A 20716-nucleotide genomic window follows, 5' to 3' on the forward strand; every position below is an offset into this window, starting at 1 on the left:
ATATTTCTTGAGATATACAAGTTTAAAAATTGCAAAAAGTAATTTGTTTTGGATAAAGAATATTGTGACATGTGTGCTAATTATATGTTGCCACATGGATGTTAGCTTTTGCTATAGACAAAAGTGTCTAATATCTATCGTTTTTTTTCTCAACCAAACTTTTTCCCATATTTTATTTGCATTTTAGTCATCCTAGAGATACTTTATGTCTCTAGCTGCTATGGTTTTATCAGGCCTCTCTTACGATGCCTTACCACTTACCAGTCACTGCTAGAGTAGCTAAATGGGGCCCAATCAAAAAGAAAAAAAATACTCGTCGTTGACTGACTGACTTTATCTATCCCAAGTCTTCCCACTCAAAAACAAACTATTCGCCGCCAATGCCATAACTCGATAATTCACTCACCTCCGAAGTCGGAACACCCAACTCACTAATACGATCAAATATAGAATCCTCAGGGAGAAATCGAGAATTCTTATTGCGAGGGTGAAAATCGAACTCCTGTTATAAAGGTAGAAGGGTAGAGGGAAGGATGACCTTACAATCACTTGGCCAATTTTAATCCTCCCACGAATACGATCATGGCAGTGACTGATCTTTTTGTGGGCGAGATCGCCACTGAGCTCCTCAAGCAACTGATAGCAATAGCCCGAAAGTCAACCTTATGCAGAGCAAGCGCGGACCAGCTGATCCACCACATCCGCGAACTCCTACCCATCATACAAGAAATCAAGTACTCCGGCGTTGAACTACCCCAATTCCGGCAATCTCAGCTAGACCAAATCTCCGAAACTCTTCGTTCCGGTATGGAACTCTCAAACAAGGTGCTCGCGTCGAACCGGTGGAACGTGTACAAGAATCTTCAGTTAGCCAGGAAGATGGAGAAGCTAGAGAAGATAGTGGCAAGGTTTGTGCAAGGTCCAATGCAAGCTCACGTCCTAGCTGATGTTCATCATCTGAGGTTCGATTCTGCCGAGCGGTTTGATCGGATGGACGCATCCACTAGGCGGATTGAGGCGCAACTCGGATCGTTGAGGATTGGAGGTGGTGATGGAGGATGGTTGGAGGAGATCAAAAGAGTCGAGGAAATAGATGGGGTGTTTGATGGTACTTTAGGGGTGAGTTTGGAGATGGGTGTTAAGAAGGTGAAGGAAATGGTTATGAATAAGAGTGATGGTGTTGTTGGGATACGTGGAATTGGTGGTAGTGGTAAAACAACTATTGTTAAACAACTTTGCAGGGATGATCAACTTAAATGTAAGTCTCGTCAACTTTTTATTATTTTTCTTATGATCATATTGCCCCCGTTTCAAAATATACAATACATATAATATTCCAAGTCAGACTTTAATCAGTAATTACTATTTTTCATGTTCATAAAAGTATTGAAAAAAATATTATTATTATATGGTTTGAGATGAATCTAATTGTGTAGTTCTTATAATTTTTATTTGTCATATATTATTATATATTTTTTGTAGTTAAAATAGATTTTTGTAATGAATAGTTGATAGGTAGGAAAACATTATTATGTTAGTTAAGAGGAGAAATTGCCTGATATATCCCATATGAACAAATTTCGTAAATGGAATGGTAAATTCGTAATTCAAATGCTACAAGTATGCATTCGTAGAATTTAAATACAAAGTATAGATTTACATTAAGGAGGCGTTTTGTATGATTAATGGAAACAGAATGGAAAGGATTTAGATAAGGAGAGGAAATGTAAATAATAATTATTACCTTTAATAGCTGCTTAGTATCATAATGGAAACGGAAACAATTGAGAAGTTTATGATTGAGGAAGGAAACGTGATTTGTTTCCACTAGTTTGATAAGAGTAACAAATGGGGGGATTGTGATTCCCTCCGAAAACGGTATTTGTTACTTAACACTCATACCAAACAATTAGAAATGGAAACGCTTATTTGAATCCGTTTCCTACATCAATTTTTTCTATACCAAAACCGAATCCACTCATGGTACACCCGGGTGTACTATGACAGGGGCATTTCCATAATTAATTAAAACTTCAATTTCCTAATTTGTTCTTTCCGGCAACTTTCACCACCATCATCATCTTCTTCCTCCATTTCTTCATCTGAATCTCCATGAAACCTCGAAACATGACGCTAATTATCACCGCAATTCGTATTAATCATCGTCATCGACGCATCAATCTCTTTCTTTCTCCTCCATTTCATCTGCTCTCCTGTTCCAGTTTGTTCATTAATGGTGACGTGAGTTTTTTCGGCTTTTCATTTTCATTCTAGTACCTCCACTTCTTCTCTTGCTTCTTCTTCGTTTTCTCTCTCATGATTTTTCCCCAATTTTTTTTCACCATTTTTCTTAATTTTAAGAAATTTCTCATGATGATTGGGGGTTTAGGGTTTTCCGACGCCATTGTTGCACATTTGTTATGTCGTTGTTGTTTTAATCGTTGCTCATTTGTTCTATCGTTGTTGTTGCTGTTGTTTCAATTCTTCTCTCTCCTCCTTCCAAATCTTCTAACAATGGAGATTTAAAATTCACAAAAAAAAAAAAAAGAAATTTTCAGATCTGAAAGTGAGGAAGATGATGATGAGAAAATGACAAAGATTGCTCATTTGGGTAGAAGTGTTCGCTCATTTTTTTAAATGAGTAAAAATACTTGCTCATTTGCTTATTTTACTCATTTACTCATTTACTCATTTGATCTAGGATGCTGGGAGTCGGGTACGGGTGTTGGACTCGGGGACACGGCAACAAGTGAAATAATATTGAATTAATTATTTGTATCTGAAATATATTTTAGTTTTTTATAATTATTTTTTAGTAATTAATTTCTTAAAAAAGCATAAAGTATTAAATACGTTGTATATCCTACAAATCACATAACAAGAAAGAGAAAAAAAAACGTATAACGGCTATGACAGCTTGCATCATTAAAGAATAGACAACAAAAACAGAAAAAAGAAATATCAAAGTATTGAAAGCTTCAACCATTAAAGCATTGAAGTCTTGACAATTCCCAAAGAGCAAAAGTCACTCATTTTTTCTGATTTCTCTTTCCTCTCTCTTTTCTCTCTCCTCTCTCCTCTCTCCTCTCTCCTCTCTCCTCTCTCTTCTCTCTTTTCTCTCTGCAAAAGCATTGGTAGCCCCCAAAAATTTTCAACCCAAGTTATTAAAACCCTAAAGTGCCGAGTCCACTTTCTCCCCCAAAGGTCCGACCCGGATTTCGTGTCCGCACCCGTGTCGTTCGTGTCGACACCGGTGCGGCGGGGGTGGTGGCCGAGTCCGAGCTTCCCAGCATTTGATCATTTGCTCATTTTGCTCATTTGCCCAATTTGCTCATTTGGCGAAAATAGCCTTGGGTGTACCATGAGCATGGTACACCCAGGTTTACTATAAAGATTCCCCAAACACCCTCTAAGTATGTATCATCGTTCCATCTAAATATGTAGTCGTAGTTATTAAACATAAAGTTGAAGATTTGAGATATATTTTGTTTCCGTTTATTTCGGAGTGAACTGACTGTCACTTTGATTTTCTTGGTATACAAAAAATTTGGTCAAAAGTAGTTGAAACCATGTAATTAAAACTCTCCCATTTTGACCGTTTTGTAACATATTTTGGATTTGTCGTTCCGTGAAATCGCGTTACGGAACGCCATACTTCTTGCCGCGTTGTCCGTTCCATAACGCGAACTCGCGGCGCTAGAATGCTTTTATCTGCGTTCTTTTTTAATATTGGCCAAAAGAATTTTACGATTTAATTATATAGCTAATGAAACATAATATTATGATAAATTTGATTATATTATGTTGTAATAATGTTTCATAAACTAAAACAAAGTAAATAAGGTTAGAAAATATGAAAGTGAATTTTTTATAAAAAATTCACATCGCGTTGTCCGCGAAACATTCTATTTCCCGTTACAAGCAGTTTTCCTGACAACGCGAGCGTGTTCCCGCGACCGCGAACGCGACCACATTTTTTCCCCTGAAACTAGATATGCTGTTAGAGAGATCCAAGAAGAAGTTGATACTTTGCTTGAAATTACAGTAATCAATTTGAATAAATGCAGTAGAAAAGGGCCAATTAGAATTTTTTTTTGTTATTTACTTCCTTTTGCTTAGTAATTCTTCTGATTTGTTACTACTATTAATTCAAAAAGGAAATGATTGTTTTTGTCAATTATTGAGGTCTTGGTTTCAGAAGTTAGTAGATGATTAGACTTGGCCTATTGACCCATTATTTGATTTTTAAGTTGAGCTTCAGCTCCCCTCAGTAAAAGATATTTTGATTTTCAGTTTGTATTATGGGTACCCTTGCTTCTGACTTTCTCTTGATCAAATTCTTGCAGCTTACTTTAGCAACCGGATATTGTTCCTGACTGTATCTCAGTCCCCTAATGTGGAGGAACTAAAATTAAGGGTATGGAGGTTTTTGTCAGAAACCGAATATATGGATACCAATGCTGTGGTTTCCCAATGGAACCTTCAATGTGAAAAGACAGTTAGAGCTCGGGCTCTCGTGGTTTTGGATGACGTTTGGTCATTATCAGTGCTGGAGCAGCTTAATTTCCGGGTACCTGGTTGCAAAACCCTTGTGGTTTCAAGGTCAAAGTTTCCAACTGTTGTTAACGAGTCCTATGAGGTAGAATTGTTGAACAATACTGAAGCTATGGCTCTCTTTTGTAACTCTGCTTTTGGGCAGAATTCTGTTCCTTTTTGTGCTGATGAACCATTAGTCCAACAGGTAATGTTTCAATTCTTTTGTTATCTAAAAAGTTTTGTGCATTTTTCAGTCTGTAGTTTGTGCTGCTCTTTACATTTTTCTGCAATTGGCTTGTTATTAGCTTGTCAGTGAATGTAAAGGGCTTCCTTTGGCTCTTAAAGTCATCGGTGCTTCATTACGTGGCCAACCACAACTGTTCTGGATAAGTGCAAGGAATCGACTTTCACGTGGTGAGCCTATTGGTGAATCTCATGAGATTAATTTGCTGAAACGGATGGAAACAAGTATATCTTACTTGCCAGAAAAGGTTAGAGAGTGTTTCCTAGACTTAGCGTGCTTCCCCGAGGACAAGAAGATCCCTCTTGATGTTTTAATTAACATATGGGTTGAGATTCATGACATTGATGAAGAAGAGGCTTTTGCTGTTCTCATTGAGCTATCAGAGAAGAATCTTATTACTATGGTGAAAGATGCAAGGTATTTCTTATTCCAGGAATCATATCTTGTAATCCGCTTTACTTTAAAAAGAGTTGTCTTTGTGTATGATCGTTTGCATAGTGTGCTGATTACCGGTGTTAAATTGACAGGGCTGGAGATCTGTATAGTAGTTATTATACCATCTTCGTGATGCAGCATGACGTATTGAGAGACCTAGCTTTGCATTTAAGTAATTCTGGGAACATTAATCATCGAAAGCGGCTGTTTATGCCCCGCAGAGAAGCAAGCCTTCCAAAAGAATGGGAAAGGAATTCAGATCAGCCATTCAATGCCCAGATTGTTTCACTTCATACAGGTATTTCAAGCTGTGCATGCTGTAGTGTTCACTGCACAGGTGGCAAGTTTCACCACCCCAATTTGTGCACTTGATTTGATGGATTCATATAGGTTTCTAATAGCTCTTTGATTTGCAATACAATATCCAGGTATAATGAAGGAAATGGATTGGTGTGCCATGGATTTCCCCAAGGCTGAAGTGCTTATACTAAACTTCTCCTCAGGCGAGTACTTTCTTCCGCCCTTCATAACGAATATGGGAAGGCTAAGGGCCTTAATCATAATCAATAGCAGCACTTCACATGCAGTCCTCCTCAACTTATCAGTATTTGCTAATATGGCCAACTTGAGGAGTCTTTGGTTCGAAAAGATCTCCGTTCCTCAATTACCCAAGCGTACCTTACCATTCGAAAAATTGCGCAAAGTATCCCTAGTCTTATGTAAAATTCACACTAGTTTTGACGATTCTGTCGTGGATTTGCCATTTTCCCCCCATATTTCAGAACTCACAATAGATCATTGTATAGACCTGGTGAAGCTGCCTGTCAGCATATGCTTGCTTCGTTCGCTAGTGAGTCTGAGCATCACCAATTGCCACAGCCTTAAAGAGCTACCTTCTGACTTGGGTATGCTGGATTCTCTACAGATTCTGAGAGTCTATGCTTGCCCAAATTTGAAAACTCTCCCTCCTGGGATATGCCAGCTTGTTCGTCTCAAGTACCTCGACATCTCTCAATGTGTCAATTTGGTATTTCTTCCAGAAAGTTTTGGTAGTTTAATGAGATTAGAGAAGATTGACATGCGTGAGTGTTCCTACATAAGATCACTGCCGAAATCTGTTGTATCTTTGCAGTCACTACGGCATGTGATATGTGATGAAGATATATCGTGGATGTGGCAGGAGTTGGAATTGGTTCTGCCTGGACTCCGGGTTCAGGTTGCTGAGGAATGTTTTGATCTAGATTGGCTGACAGAGTAAATAGCATACAGAAACTTTATGTTAGTATTGAGGTTAATGTTATTTACAGCTCGTATATATTTAATAAAACCTTCGTATATTTATATGTATTATGTGTTTGGCCCGATATTTGGACTGGCCCAATCCTGGAAAAGATCCGTTTTGGCAATATCTCATATTTTCAGGGGTAAAACAATATTTTCGTCCTCATAATCATAAGTTGTTGACGAATATAAAAGCGAAACAATTCTATCATAAAGGGGTATTGAAGATCCTCACCTAGAAACTAGAGCTTCTCTTTCTACATTGATCACATTATCTCTCTCCTCAATCATCCACTGACTTGAGTGTGGGAGGGGTAATCCCGGAATAACCCTCGAGTAGTATAATACTCTTTTTGTAGGATTCATGGTCTTTCACCGGAGTTCATGCATCTTCTGTTAAAGTACACAATTGACTCGATCTTTTACTAAATAGTTTCTTGAGAGAACATTGTATTTTTTGTTACTTATTTTAATATCAAAGATATAAAATTCAAACACTTGCTGGCGTAGAACTACCTTAATTTTTTCGGTGACCGTTTTTTAGTTCCACTATGGTGGAATTATCCAATTTGGAGTTCCACTATGGTAGAACCAGATAGATGGGAATTTTCCATATGAACAATGAAATAACTTTTTTTTTCTGAAATGGAAAGGAGAAAGACTGGGGGACATTGTTGTGTCAGTGGTGGAGATGGCATGCTTTTAAGCGTGTTCTGATTCGCTTACACAAGATGAACGCGTATTTGATTATCTCATTGTAAAGGTTTTATTGAAAAATATTTTGAAATCGCCAATAAATCTTGAAAGGAAGACTTATAAACATGTAGATTTTCCCGTCAGGACTCCATTAATGGTCAATAAACCATAGATTGAGTTCAGGGGTGAATGTACGAACACGGTCATAAACCACATTCGCTCATTCATGGCCTCTACTGATATCGATTCATGTCAAGTTTTATGCAAAAGAATAACCAGATAATATTTTCAAGCACCCTAAAATTATTAGTCTAAGTTGTTGATTAAATACATCAAAAAGACTATTTTTTAATGACACGTTATTGAGCAATTGAAACTATAAGGTTCCTAATAGGTTGTTCAAATCATTTGATTAATATTAGAATAAATCCTTAGGTCTTAATTAGCAATAATAACATGTGGGTGATGAAAGCATAAGCAAGACAATCATAACAATATAAATATATGAAAAATAAATAAAAAGAGTAGAGATTAGAATGTACAAAAGAAATAATTTTTATTAAAGATGTACATTAAGAAAGAAATCGTTAGTAACTTCAATATAATAAATGAGAAAGATTTAAGGACCCTCAAGAATATAAGATGTTGCTTGGGTCAGAAGGAATAACAACCTTTGAAAAGAGCAATCGTGAATCCTTTCAACAAACCCTTGTGAAGATCGATCAAATTATGTGTTTATGTGTTTGTATGTGTGTAAATATGAAAATATGTGCGTATGGAAGTTTTGAGAGTTCCCAAGTATTCGATTGTATCGAGCTTATAAAAATGTTTTTTTAGATCTGAAAAATCAGTGGCTTATTTATAACAAAATATTATAAAAAATAAGAAAGTGAAATGCGCATCGTGCGAAGAGTGCACTAGGCGCACATATCTGCATGATGCACAAAGCCACGTGTCAGGGGCAGATTGGTGCCCCTGACGTGGCACAACCAATGCGCCGCCGCGCACTTAGCGTGCCAGACGCACCGTCTGCGTCAGACAGGTTTTTCCTTCGACGCGTTTTATCCTTTTAAATTCGAAAATCAACTTTTACGAGCTAAAATATGTTTTCAAAAATAACTTTAAAGATATTTATTAAAATAAAAAATAAAAATAATTAATTATCATGAATAATCAATTGCACTTTTTCAAAGGATTGGGCTCAAAATATTTAATTTGTGGCATCAAAATATAATTAATTATTTGAAATAATTAATTGGGTTTTAAAATAGGACTTTGGATCATTATTGCAAATAAATAAGCTTTAAACTTTAAAATAGTTTTGGGCCTGGCTTTTCAGGCCGCTCTTCCCTTAGATTGGACCAATTAAGACCACAATATGTTTCATCATTGGGTTCTTAAATAGGGAGACACGATATATCTACAACAGCCCCCCACTTTGGCTAAGGTTCAAGAAATCGATAGTCAAAGTATACGGTGTTAGGACGAAGAACGATTCTAAATGCTCTGTAGTTTAGAAATGATATAGATCGATGGTCTCTATAAATAAAAGTTAATATGCAGGACAATAACTATAAGCAATATGATTACATGCAGAAGAAGATGTTAGCAGATATGTGCGTTTGTGAAGTTGTGTAGAGGAGGCATGCTTACAGATATTTCGAATGCAATATCCATGTGAGTAGTTTAATGGCTAATGTGCTGGTATTGTTAAAATTAACTTGGGTTTTTACGCACTGTATGATGATCTTTTTGCGCTGACTTGTTTATAGGGGTGTTTATTTAGTATATTAGTTTAAGCTTGCAATGCTATGATTGTTTTTTATTTTGGTCTCATACGTCTTTGTTACTACCATTTTTAGATAATGGCTAACATTTATTACAATACATTGTATTAAGCCCCAAAAGGTTCAATGTTTATGTTGATGTGAAGGCCCAATCATACTAGAAGGACCACGAGAAAGAGTCAACAAAAGTCAAAGATCAGAAGCCCATAAAAGGAAGCTCATGAAAGCCAAGAATGTTCAGGAGATGGACGCCAAACAATTATAAAGACGTGGACAAAAGACGTGGGTAACTACCAATCTGATCATAGAGTATGTAAATTACGTGGGCATTGGTGCGTGGCCATTCTGGCGCCAAAAAGAAAGCAGTTATGATTTGAATCATAAATGATTCAAATCATTTCCCTCCAAAGATGCATGGAAGTTACGCATAATGATGAAGTATAAATACAAGTAGAAGGATCTATTGAAAAACAACAAACACAACACACAACAACGTGTAATTTACTTTCTTTTTAGCGTAGCCTTAGCCTAGATTAGCCAACCCCATTCAGGGGTTATAGTTTAGTTCCTAGACCTAGAGCTAAGTGACAAGTTTGTTCATCTCCAGTTTTAGCCGGAATTCATGGAGGTAATCATCTTCATGTTTTTCCTTTAATTATCAAGCTTGGTTTATCTCCATGTGGGATATAGAAAATCTTTCTAGAAGTTTGTGATGTGAGTGATAATATTCAGCTCTAATTAATAGATTAATTATTGCGTCTTTTGTTCTATTTAATACTTATCGCCTGAATTTATTAGACGTTGTAGTTTAATTAATTAGATTACAACAAAGTACGCTAGCAAGGTTTTAACTAATTAAAACCGATAACCCCCAGGGACTAAGTCTCCTGCGACGCTCAGTATCTAACTATTGGTGTGCAGTGACTTGTTTGCAAAGTCAACCAACTGATGTTGTACCAACAGGTTTATTGGCGACCACAGTGGGAGGAGAAAGATTCATAATCATATTGTGAAATTTCTTCTTTAATAACTTTTACAATTTTACTGTTCAAAATAGCCATTGTTAGTTTTTTCTTAAATGCCGCATACACGTTCTCGAAGGAATAGGGAAGGTCCTAGAGTTGAACCGGTGTCTCAAAACATGGAAGACAATAAATCGATACCTTCAGAGTCTAGGGTACCTGAGGATAGTGGTGAACCAATTCATCATGCCTTAGGAGAGTCACAAGAAGAAACTCCCCAAAGGAAAATTTTGTCTCCAAGTAGCATCGGCTGTGGATTTGTACATCAAATGTGTGGAAAATTCACTGAGATAGCAAAGCAATTACTATTGGAAGCCAGGGACAGTCAAAGGCAACAATTTGATTCTAACTACAAAACTCTAGCCCATGAGTCTGCCAAAGTCTTCACAGATATCCTTCAAAGGATAAGTGAGGAGAATAGAGATATTAACTCTAGGAAAATAAACCGAATACTTGTAGATATCAATGATATTATGAGTGCAACCTTTACGGCAATGTCAACATCTCTTGCTACCGTTAGTTGAAAAGCACTACCAACTAAATGAAAAACTGCTTAAGGCTTTAGAAGAAGTGTCACTGAATAGAACACAAGGAGATCATGGAGTAACGACGCCAGATCTTCCTGTAACACCCTCAAATTACTCACTTTTAAATAAATAATTTAATAAATAATATTTGAGTAATCTAGGAGTATTACTGCCACGTGACTAATACGCTTTCGGCAACCAACTACTAACTAAAAAAATAACTTGCAGCGGAATATTTTAACCAAAAATAATAATACTTCTTTATTAATAAAAGTAAATATTGTCTCAATACTCAAAATAAATGAAACACTCTAATCCAGGTGAAGATCCCCTTCCTAGTATGCTCCCATGCACATCCAAAATTCACATGCAAAACTGCTTATCAAAAGGTAAACAGTGCAAAGCCAAATAGGAAAAAGCAAATACGCGTCAGTATAAAACTCAGTACGAAATGTACTAGATATGTAACACATTTGTTAGTTCGTAACAAATTTTTTTTTATTTCGAAAACTCCATCACCAATAATTTAAGAATAACTCTTTAAGAATAAACTATTTTCAAACACTTAATAATAATTCAAGAATAACATTTTAAGAAAAAACTCTTTCCAAACTTGAATATTAATTCAAGAATAACCTTTTAAGAACAAACTCTTTCAAACCTTGAATAGTAATTCAAGAATAACCTTTTAAGAAAAACTCTTTCCAAACAACTTGGATTAAAAATAATCCTGAAAACAATTCCTCTTCTTATCTCCCTTCTATTTTGCTAAGTGTGACCCCCCCAAGCTAGTCATCCCATCACGGAGCTATATCAAGGGGTAACTATAATTGCCAACAAGTGGACTTTGAATCTCTTGATATTAATCAAACGGAAATAATAATAATATGACTTGTAAGTCATGAATAAACCTCCTTTCCTCATAAACAACTTTTTGAACATTCAAAGTTCATAAAAACCAATCAACCTTTTTGTAAAAATAATTTAATTTTCCAAAAAGGATAACAAAACTTCTATATAAAATAATTGATAAAATCATTCCTTCTTTTCACTTCAAGAGTGAATAATAAAATATTGTAACCATTTCAAACCAAATTTCTAAACCAATCCAACCATTAAATCAATAAAGAACTTTATCACATAAAACCATATTTCAAAAGATCTAGCTACATAGCGTACCTTGATCTTGCACAAAATGTATGCTAGTATCTCCACTTACTCTTAATCTTGAACGATCTCCTAACAAACCAATCATATAAAAATCTAATACGTAACTTATTACATGAACTTAATCATGAATGTAAACACGAATAACCTATCATGAGCATAATATTTTTTAGTAAGAAACATGAAAAATCTTTTTCTTTTCTTAACCCAAAGAAAATTAGAACTTGAATAAGAAATATAAAACTAGAATAGATAAGAAGATAAAGAAGAACCTTGAAGTAAGAGAGTATGGATTCTCCAAAGTTTTTGTGTGGAAAAGATGGATTAAGGTGTGGGGTATTTATAGGAGTAGAATAGGTAGTACTTAATTTTCAAAATTAAAGAGTTTGTACCCTTTCCCATAAATAGGAGATTAAACCAAGATTTGTAACCTTCATCATAAATTTGGAAGTTTTAGGAAAACAAAACTCCCCTATTTACTTCACAATCCCGTAAAAATAATGGCCTAAAAACAATTTTTTTATTGGTTTTTTTTGAATAATTTTGACTAGGATTTTAAACCAAAAGTCTAACAAATCCAATTTTGGCGCCATCTTCCGCCAAAATAATTTAAAACGAGTGAAATTGCTAAAATACCCTTTGCTTAAAATATATATTTTAGAAAATAAATACTTTAATTACCTAAATGAATACTCAAAAATATGGGGTATCACAGTCTACCTCCTTAAAAGAAGTTTCGACCTCGAAACATAAGACAATAAGTCATAATCACTTTCCAAAAACGGATTTAAAATTCAAAATTGCAGTTTCCAGCTCAAATGCTCATGGATAAAATGCATATAATGACTCAAAATTATGCTAAAATGCAATAACTATAGTAAAAGCGTTAAACTCTATCGCATTCTACCCCCCTTAAAAGCAGTTACGACCCCGTAACTCGACAACTAACCTCGGAAAACAACGCGATATTTCTTGCGCATATCCGCTTCGCTTCCCATGTTGCTTCCTCAGTCTGATGGTTTGACCATATTACTTTGAGTAATCTTACATCCTTAGTCTGAGTACTTCAAACTTTACTATCAAGGATTCTTACAGGTTTTTCCTCGTAAGTCAAACTATCGTTCAATTCAATGGTCTCAGGTTGTAGCACATAAGATACATCCGAAACATACTTCCTTAACTGAGATATATGGAAAAGCAAATCCAATCTATATGCCACTTCCCGATCTTCTTTAGCACCTCATATGGCCCGATATACTTTGGGCTTAACATGCCCTTCTTCCCAAATCGCATCACCCCTTTCATTAGAGATATTTTCAATAATACCTTCTCCCAACCTGAAACTCTTCATCCCTTCGCTTCAAATCAGCATAATTCTTCTGCCGATCTTGAGTTGCCTTGATCTTTTCTTGAATCACTTTCACCTGCTTCACCGTCTCTTCGAGGAACTCGGGTCCAAGCACCACGGTTTCACTAATATTATTCCAGCAGACTAGACTTCTACACTTCCAACCATATAAAGCCTCAAACGGAGCCATACCAATACTGCATGATAACTGTTGTTGTAGGAAAATTCTATAAATCCAAGAAATCCTCCCATGAATCCTGATACTCCATAACAAAAGATCGTAATATATCTTCTAAAGTCTGAATTATTCGTTCTTTTTGCCCATTTGTAGCCGGATGAAAAGTTGTACTCATTAACAAATTAGTACCCAAAGCCTTATACAAACTCTATCAAAAGTTGGACAAGAACCGTGAATTAATCACGATCGGAAACCATGTCCTTAGGCACACCATGATATTTCACAACCCACTTCACATATGCTTTAGCCAATTGATCCATCGACCAAGTATTCTTCATAGGTATGAAAGTTGTAGATTTAGTTAAACAATCTACTACTACCCAAATTGTATCATTTCCAGCCTTAGTTCTTGGTAATGCAGACACAAAATCCATTGATATAGAATCCCATTTCCAACTTGGAATATCTAGAGGCTGAACGTTCCCTTGCGGCCTCTTGTGCTCAAACTTGACCTTTTGGCATGTGAGACACTTAGCCACGAATTTGGCTACCTCTCGCTTCATGTTTGGCCACCAGAACATTTGCTTCATGTCTTATACAATTTCCCACCTGCGTGTACTGAATAAGGTGAGCTATGAGCTTCGTCCATTAATTTCCACTTCAACTCTTCTTTATTACTTGGTATACACCACCTTTCATTGAACCGAATACTTCCATCATCGGCTATCTGGAAATCTGATACCTGATCATCCTGGATCTTCTCTCGAATATTTTCTAACTTTTCATCCTTTGATTGACCCTCCCTAATCTCATCATAGATTGAGCGTTGAACTGACAAAGAACCCAACAATTCTTTAACACCTCCTTCTTCTAGTACCTCTAATGACAGTTTCTAAAACTCGACACATAACTAACTGGGCAACACCATTGCATTAACTGAATGACTCGACTTTTGACTCAATGCATCAACAACAACATTAGCTTTCCCTTCATGATACTGGATCTCGAGATCATAATCCTTGATCAACTCCAATCATCTCCTCTGCCTCATGTTCAACTCCTTCTGAGTGAAAATATACTTTAAGCTCTTATGATCCGTGTACAACTTACACGTTGCCCCATACAAGTACTCACCATATCTTCAAAGCAAACACTATTGCAGCTAATTCAAGATCATGGGTTGGATAATTCAACTCATATGGTTTTAACTGCCTAGAAGCATAAGCGATGACCTTCCGATTCTGCATCAATACACACCCCAACCCAAATTTCCAAGCATCACTATTGACATCATACTGCTGCCTTTCATCAGGTAGAGCCAAACAGGTGTTGTAGTAAACTTTTCCTTCAACGCTGAAAAGGCTTCCTCACACTCTAGAGTCCAAAACTACTTACATTATTTCTTCATAAGGCTAGTCATTGGTCTCGAGATCCTTGAGAAATCCTTTACAAATCTTCGATAGTAACCAGTTAACATAAGGAAACTCCTTATATCAGACAATATCTTCGGTTTTGGCCACTCGTGCACCGCTTGAATCTTAGCAGGATCCACTGAAACTCCTTCCTTTGAGATAAAATGTCCTAAAAATGCAACATCATCCAACCAGAACTCGCACTTAGAGAACTTGGCGTATAACTTATGCTCTAGGGTGGACAAAACTTCCCTCAAATGCAGCTCATGACTGCTCCTATCCTTCGAATATATCAAAATATCATCTATAACACAACCACATATTTATCCAAGTATGACCTGAAAATACTATGCATCAAATCCACGAACATTGCAGGTGCATTGGTCAGACCAAATGGCATAACTGTGAACTCATAGTGACCATAATGTGTCCTAAACGCAATCTTAGAAATATCACCCTTAGCAATCCCCAATTGGTGATAACCTGACCTCAAATCGATCTTCGAGAAAGTCCTCGCTCCTTTCAACTAATCAAATAAATCATCTATTCTCGAAAGCAAATACTTATTCTTGATCGTCACATTGTTCAACTCCCAATAATCAATGCACAACCTTAAACTACCATATTTCTTTTTCATGAATAATACAGGTGCACCCCAAGGAGACGAACTAGGTCTTATATACCCTTTTTCTAACAACTCCTCCAACTGAACTTTTAACTCTTTCATCTCAGCTGGAGCCATTCTATATGGAGACTTTGAAATAGGTCCGGTTCCTGGCATTGAGTCTACGGTAAACTCAAGATCCCTAACAGGTGGCACACCCGGTATCTCTTCAGGAAACTCGGATACGATCGAGATCTCCCTATTCTCATCTTCCTTTTCAAACCTCTGAACTCCACATAAGAATAACGGACACCCCTTCTTCACATAAGATTGAATTCTCATCCTAGATACTATCTTCATTCCCTTCTCCTTCCCAAGCTTCCTATAAGTCACCCTTTATTTCTTAGGGCCGCCTAAGGACACCTTCTGGGCCTTACAATTAATCTGAGCCTTGCCAACCAATCCATTCCCAAAACTACATCGAGGTATGATAAGTCAACTCAACTAAGTCGGATGGAAAGTTCACCCCAACTATCACTAAAGGTACTTGACTATGCAACCCAATACAATTAAACATCTCCCCTGATGGCAATGCAATTTCTAATGAAATAGACACTGGACTGCTTAACTGGAGCTTTTCTATTAAAGTGCTAGAAATAAAAGAATGAGATGCTCCTGAATCAAATAACACTTTGACAAGCAGGATTTGTTAAACTTTTGGTTTTAAATCCTAGTCAAAATTATTCAAAAAAACCCAAAAAAAAAAAAATTAGGCCATTATTTTTTACGAGATTGTGAAGTAAATGGGGGAGTTTTGTTTTCCAAATTTATGATGAAGGTTACAAATCTTGGTTTAATCTCCTAATTTATAGTGAAGGTTACAAACTCTTTAATTTTGAAAATTAAGTACTACCTATTCTACTCCTATAAATACCCCACACATTTAGTCATCTTTTCCACACAAAAACTTTGGAGAATCCAGACTTCAAGGTTCTTCTTCTTTATCTTCTTATCTATTCTAGTTTTATATTTCTTATTCAAGTTCTAATTTTCTTTGGGTTAAGAAAAAAAAAAAGATTTTTCATGTTTCTTACTCAAAAATATTATGCTCATGATAGGTTATTCATGTTTACATTCATGATTAGGTTCATGTGATAAGTTACTTATTAGATTTTTATTATTGGTTTGTTAGGAGATCGTTCAAGATTAAGACTAAGTGGAGATACTAGTTTTTTGTGTAAGATCAAGGTACGTTATGTAGCTAGATCTTTTAAAATGTGGTTTATATGATAAAGTTGTTTATTGATTTTTTGTTGGATTGGTTTAGAAATTTAGTTTAAAATGGTTACAATGTTTTATTATTCACTCTTGAAAGTAAAGAATGAATGATTTTATCAATCATTTTATATATGAAGTTTTGTTATCCTTTTTGGAAAATTAAATTTTTTTACAAGGAAAGGTTGATTGGTTTTTTATGAACTTTGAATGTTCAAAAAGTTGTTCATGAGGAAGAGAGTTTACTCATGACTTACAAGTCATATTATTATTATTTCCGCTTGATTATATCAAGAGATTCAAAGTCCACTTGTTGGCAATTATAGTTACCCCTTGATATAGCTCCGTGATGGGATGACTAGTTTGGGGGGTATGCACACTTAGCAAAATAGAAGGGGAGATAAGAAGAGGAATTGTTTTCAGGATTATTTTTAATCCAAGTTGTTTGGAAAGAGTTTATTCTTAAAAGGTTATTCTTGAATTACTATTCAAGTGTTTGGAAAGAGTTTGTTCTTAAAAGGTTGTTCTTGAATTATTATTCAAGTGTTTGGAAAGAGTTTGTTCTTAAAATATTATTCTTGAATTATTATTAAGTGTTTGAAAATAGTTTATTCTTAAAGAGTTTTCTTGAATTATTGGTGATGGAGTTTTCAAAATGAAAAATTTTACGAACTAACAAATGTGTTACTTATCTAGTACATTTCGTACTCAGTTTTATACTGACGTATTTTCTTTTTCCTATTTGGCTTTGCCCTGTTTACCTTTTTGGTAAGCAGATTTGCAGGTGAATTTTGGATGTGCATGGGAGCATACTAGGAAGGGATCTTCACTAGTTAGAGTGTTTCATTTATTTTGAGTATTGAGACAATATTTACTTTTATTAATAAAGATGTATTATTATTTTGGGCTGAAGTCTTCCTCTGCAAGTTATTTTGGTTAGTTAGTAGTTGGTTGCCAAAAGCGTGTTAGTCACGTGGCCGTAATACTCCTAAATTACTCAAATATTATTTATTAAATTATTTATTTAAAAGTGAGTAATTTGGGGGTGTTACAAAGTGGTATCAGTTTTTCAGGTCTTGAAAAGATAAAAGTTGAATATTAAAATTGATGGGTAAACATAAGATAGGCATATAGAGTTTCGCATTTGCATTCTAAATTATTTTTGTTAAGTTTAATTATTTTCTTTTTGACGAGTTGTATTGATGCATCTTGCTAGTACCAAAAAAAGGTATATATATTTATATTTTTTTATTTGGAAAGATGAAGGGTGTAGATATCTTGGGGTGACAAGCTCTGTCTAGGATTAGGAAGGCTCTCCCGACGCTGTGGGTAACTTCCTTACCTGGGAGTATAATCACCTTGGCTATTCTATATCTTGAAATCAAGTACACTTTAAAATTTTGAAATAAATATTTTAAGCCTAGTGGTACATTTAGTACAAATTTTGGATCATATTTTTTTAGTTAACATATATTAATATTACTTTTATGATGTTGTTATTGTAATATTTCAATTCTTTTTGCTTTTATATGATTGTTATTGGAAGTTGAGGAAAAAGTTTATGTTATTCCTATGTATGGGATAACCAAGGAGTCATGCTGCATTGGCGAGCAAATAGTAGTACTATGTATATATTTTTTTTTACCTCTCGAAAATACTAAGGCTAGTCTGATTATATGGTCATTGATGAGTTGGAGAATGTTATAAAGACAGACTACGTACCAGAGTTTGAAGTCTTCAGTAACCTAGACATATATAGTTTTGTTTTGGCCATGAAGCGGCCTAATTGTCTTAAGAATATTTTGATACACTCGAATATTTTAGTAGTTGTTATGTATAAGGCCTAAATATTGGCCATGATATATGAAGTATGTGATTGCTATGTTTTGAACTAGCTATTCTTACATGTTTATTGAATTATTTGGTAGATACACAACTATTCACTTTATAACATATACTAATTCTTATGCGAGTTAATAAATAAACTTTCTTTACATGCTTGCATCAATTATTCCATACAAACATATAATTCGATATTCATAATAAATTTCAAGTCACATGTTGCACACAGGCATAAAACATGTAAAATAATTTCCAGAAATCACATATACCAACAAAATAGGTTCCTATACATGATACTAACATTTTAATCTTCCTTAGAACATGATACTGAGCCACATAACACGTAATTATGTATGTACCTCGTATATACTAGCCTGTAGGCCACTTTTAAACCGTTAAAAGTCTCCTACGATGTATTCTCCGCCTAGAAAACAAGGTAACTAAAATTAATAACTTAAAATAAAAATTCCAGGGAAAAATTGACAAGAATAATCCAAATTATCACCGTTCCGCTCAAAATAATCCCAACTATGAGTTATTCTAGAATAATCCAAACTATTGGGAGTACTTTCTCAAAATAATCCAAACTTTTAATTATCATATATATAATTGACCCAAAAGGGATCATTGAAGCAAAGAAAAATAAAAGTTTGGATTATTTTGGGAAGGTGCCCCAAATAGTTTGGATTATTCCAGAATAACCCAAAGTTGGGATTATTTTGAGCGGAACGGTCATAGTTGGGATTATTTCTGTCAATTTTTCCTTAGCTTTAAATAATTTAAAACCCCCTTAAAACACGTTTAAAAATCGATTTTAGGTGTCAAACTTAAGTTATTTTTAATTCCTAGCATAATACTACTATTCTAGCAATTAAAAATTCTTAAAAACCCTATAAATAACCCTTTTCTGAAATTACAGCATCTTTAAAATTCAATAACCTTCCTTAAAACATGTATAACATATTTAGAATTACATACTAATTAAATCTCATAGTACATAATATACTACTATAGTTTTTTGTTTAGCAATTTAAAACCCTAAAACTCATGTTTTCATGATTAAACTAGAAATCTAATCATAATAATAAATCTGAAATTTTTCTTTACAATATAAACTATAGATGAATCGAAATTACTTAATAAAACAGTAATTAAAACTAATAAACATGATTAATAATAATAAAACAACATAAAAATCTAGTCTTTTAATGGAATTTATCTTAAGAAGGAAGAAAGAAAATAACCAACAAAAGAGGAGGAGGAGAGGGGTGCCGGCAGCAACAACTCCAACAGCAGCACGGCAGCAGAATTTTCATATTCAAGGGAAGGCTTGTGACGTTTCTTGTTGAAGAAGAAACGTTACTTGAAGAAGAAGAAAGGTGATTTGAGAGAGAGAACCAAGAACGACGGACGAAGAGGAGAGAGAAAACCGAAGGGAAGGAAGAAACGTGAATGGCGTGAGTTGTGGGAAAATAATAATTGTGTGGGATAAAATAATTGGGTATTAGGATATTTATATAAAGACTTCCCTTTTTGGGCTTAGGAAAAGAGATAAGGTTTAATGAAGTTTGATGATCAATAAGATGAACAACTTAAGACTTTAATCATCAACATGACTCTTTTCCTTTTTATCCTTTTAGGATTTTCAATTCCATTAGACTTCTTTTTCAATATACTTTAATATTTAAAACTTTTATTAAAACATGCTTAATTAAAATATTTTCAATTTTATTAAGCCATGAAAAATAATTTCATTTGACTTTTAAAATAGTCAACCTTTTTAAATAGTCAAATCATTTTCCAAACTCATTTGGGTTTAAATATAACTATATACATACTTACATATTTTTATAAAATTCTTCAAAATTATGGGGGATTACATATGGTGTTTAAGGTACACCAGTGCTTTTGCTTGCTCCAAAAGGGTAGGTGCACCACCTTTGACAATGGTATGGTCGAGGCTAAGTGACTTTATAAGATAAGCTTTTGCATCCACCCTCCATTCTAGATACCTTTGGCATGAGGCTTCAACAAGGATCTCAAAGTCTCGATTTGCAAGTCTAGCCATTTCTGAGTTCATGTGATGTTTTAATAGCATTAGTGGAAAATTAATGCAAAAAAATCATACTGGAATGCAAGCCATAGTGGTCCAAAAATCCTTAACCGTTCAAGAGGTTAGGGGGTCGAAACATGATAATAACATGAAAATTGAACAATAAATATACATAAAAGGCTGCAAATTTTTTTTTTCGAGATTATGACAAAGTTTAATTAGAATGTGACTATTATGTCCGAAAAAAAAAGAGAATCACATTCATTAATGACAAATTAAATAAAAAAAATCACATAATTAAGCATTATA

At 34.8% G+C, this 20716-nt stretch overlaps 1 protein-coding gene across 1 annotated transcript; it reads left to right on the forward strand.

Annotated features, from left to right (window-relative positions):
• Positions 1-272: 272 nt before the first annotated feature.
• LOC104899032 (probable disease resistance protein At4g33300) lies at positions 273-6579 on the forward strand. Its single transcript, XM_010686172.4, has 5 exons — positions 273-1258; positions 4347-4741; positions 4842-5197; positions 5308-5513; positions 5644-6579. The coding sequence occupies exons 1-5, from the start codon at positions 583-585 to the stop codon at positions 6471-6473; spliced, it is 2463 nt and encodes an 820-aa protein (XP_010684474.2). The 5' UTR covers positions 273-582; the 3' UTR covers positions 6474-6579.
• The last annotated feature ends 14137 nt before the right edge of the window (positions 6580-20716 follow it).

Source organism: Beta vulgaris, chromosome 1 (assembly GCF_026745355.1).
Source record: "Beta vulgaris subsp. vulgaris cultivar EL10 chromosome 1, EL10.2, whole genome shotgun sequence".
In the NCBI taxonomy this organism is placed as follows: Eukaryota; Viridiplantae; Streptophyta; class Magnoliopsida; order Caryophyllales; family Amaranthaceae; genus Beta; species Beta vulgaris.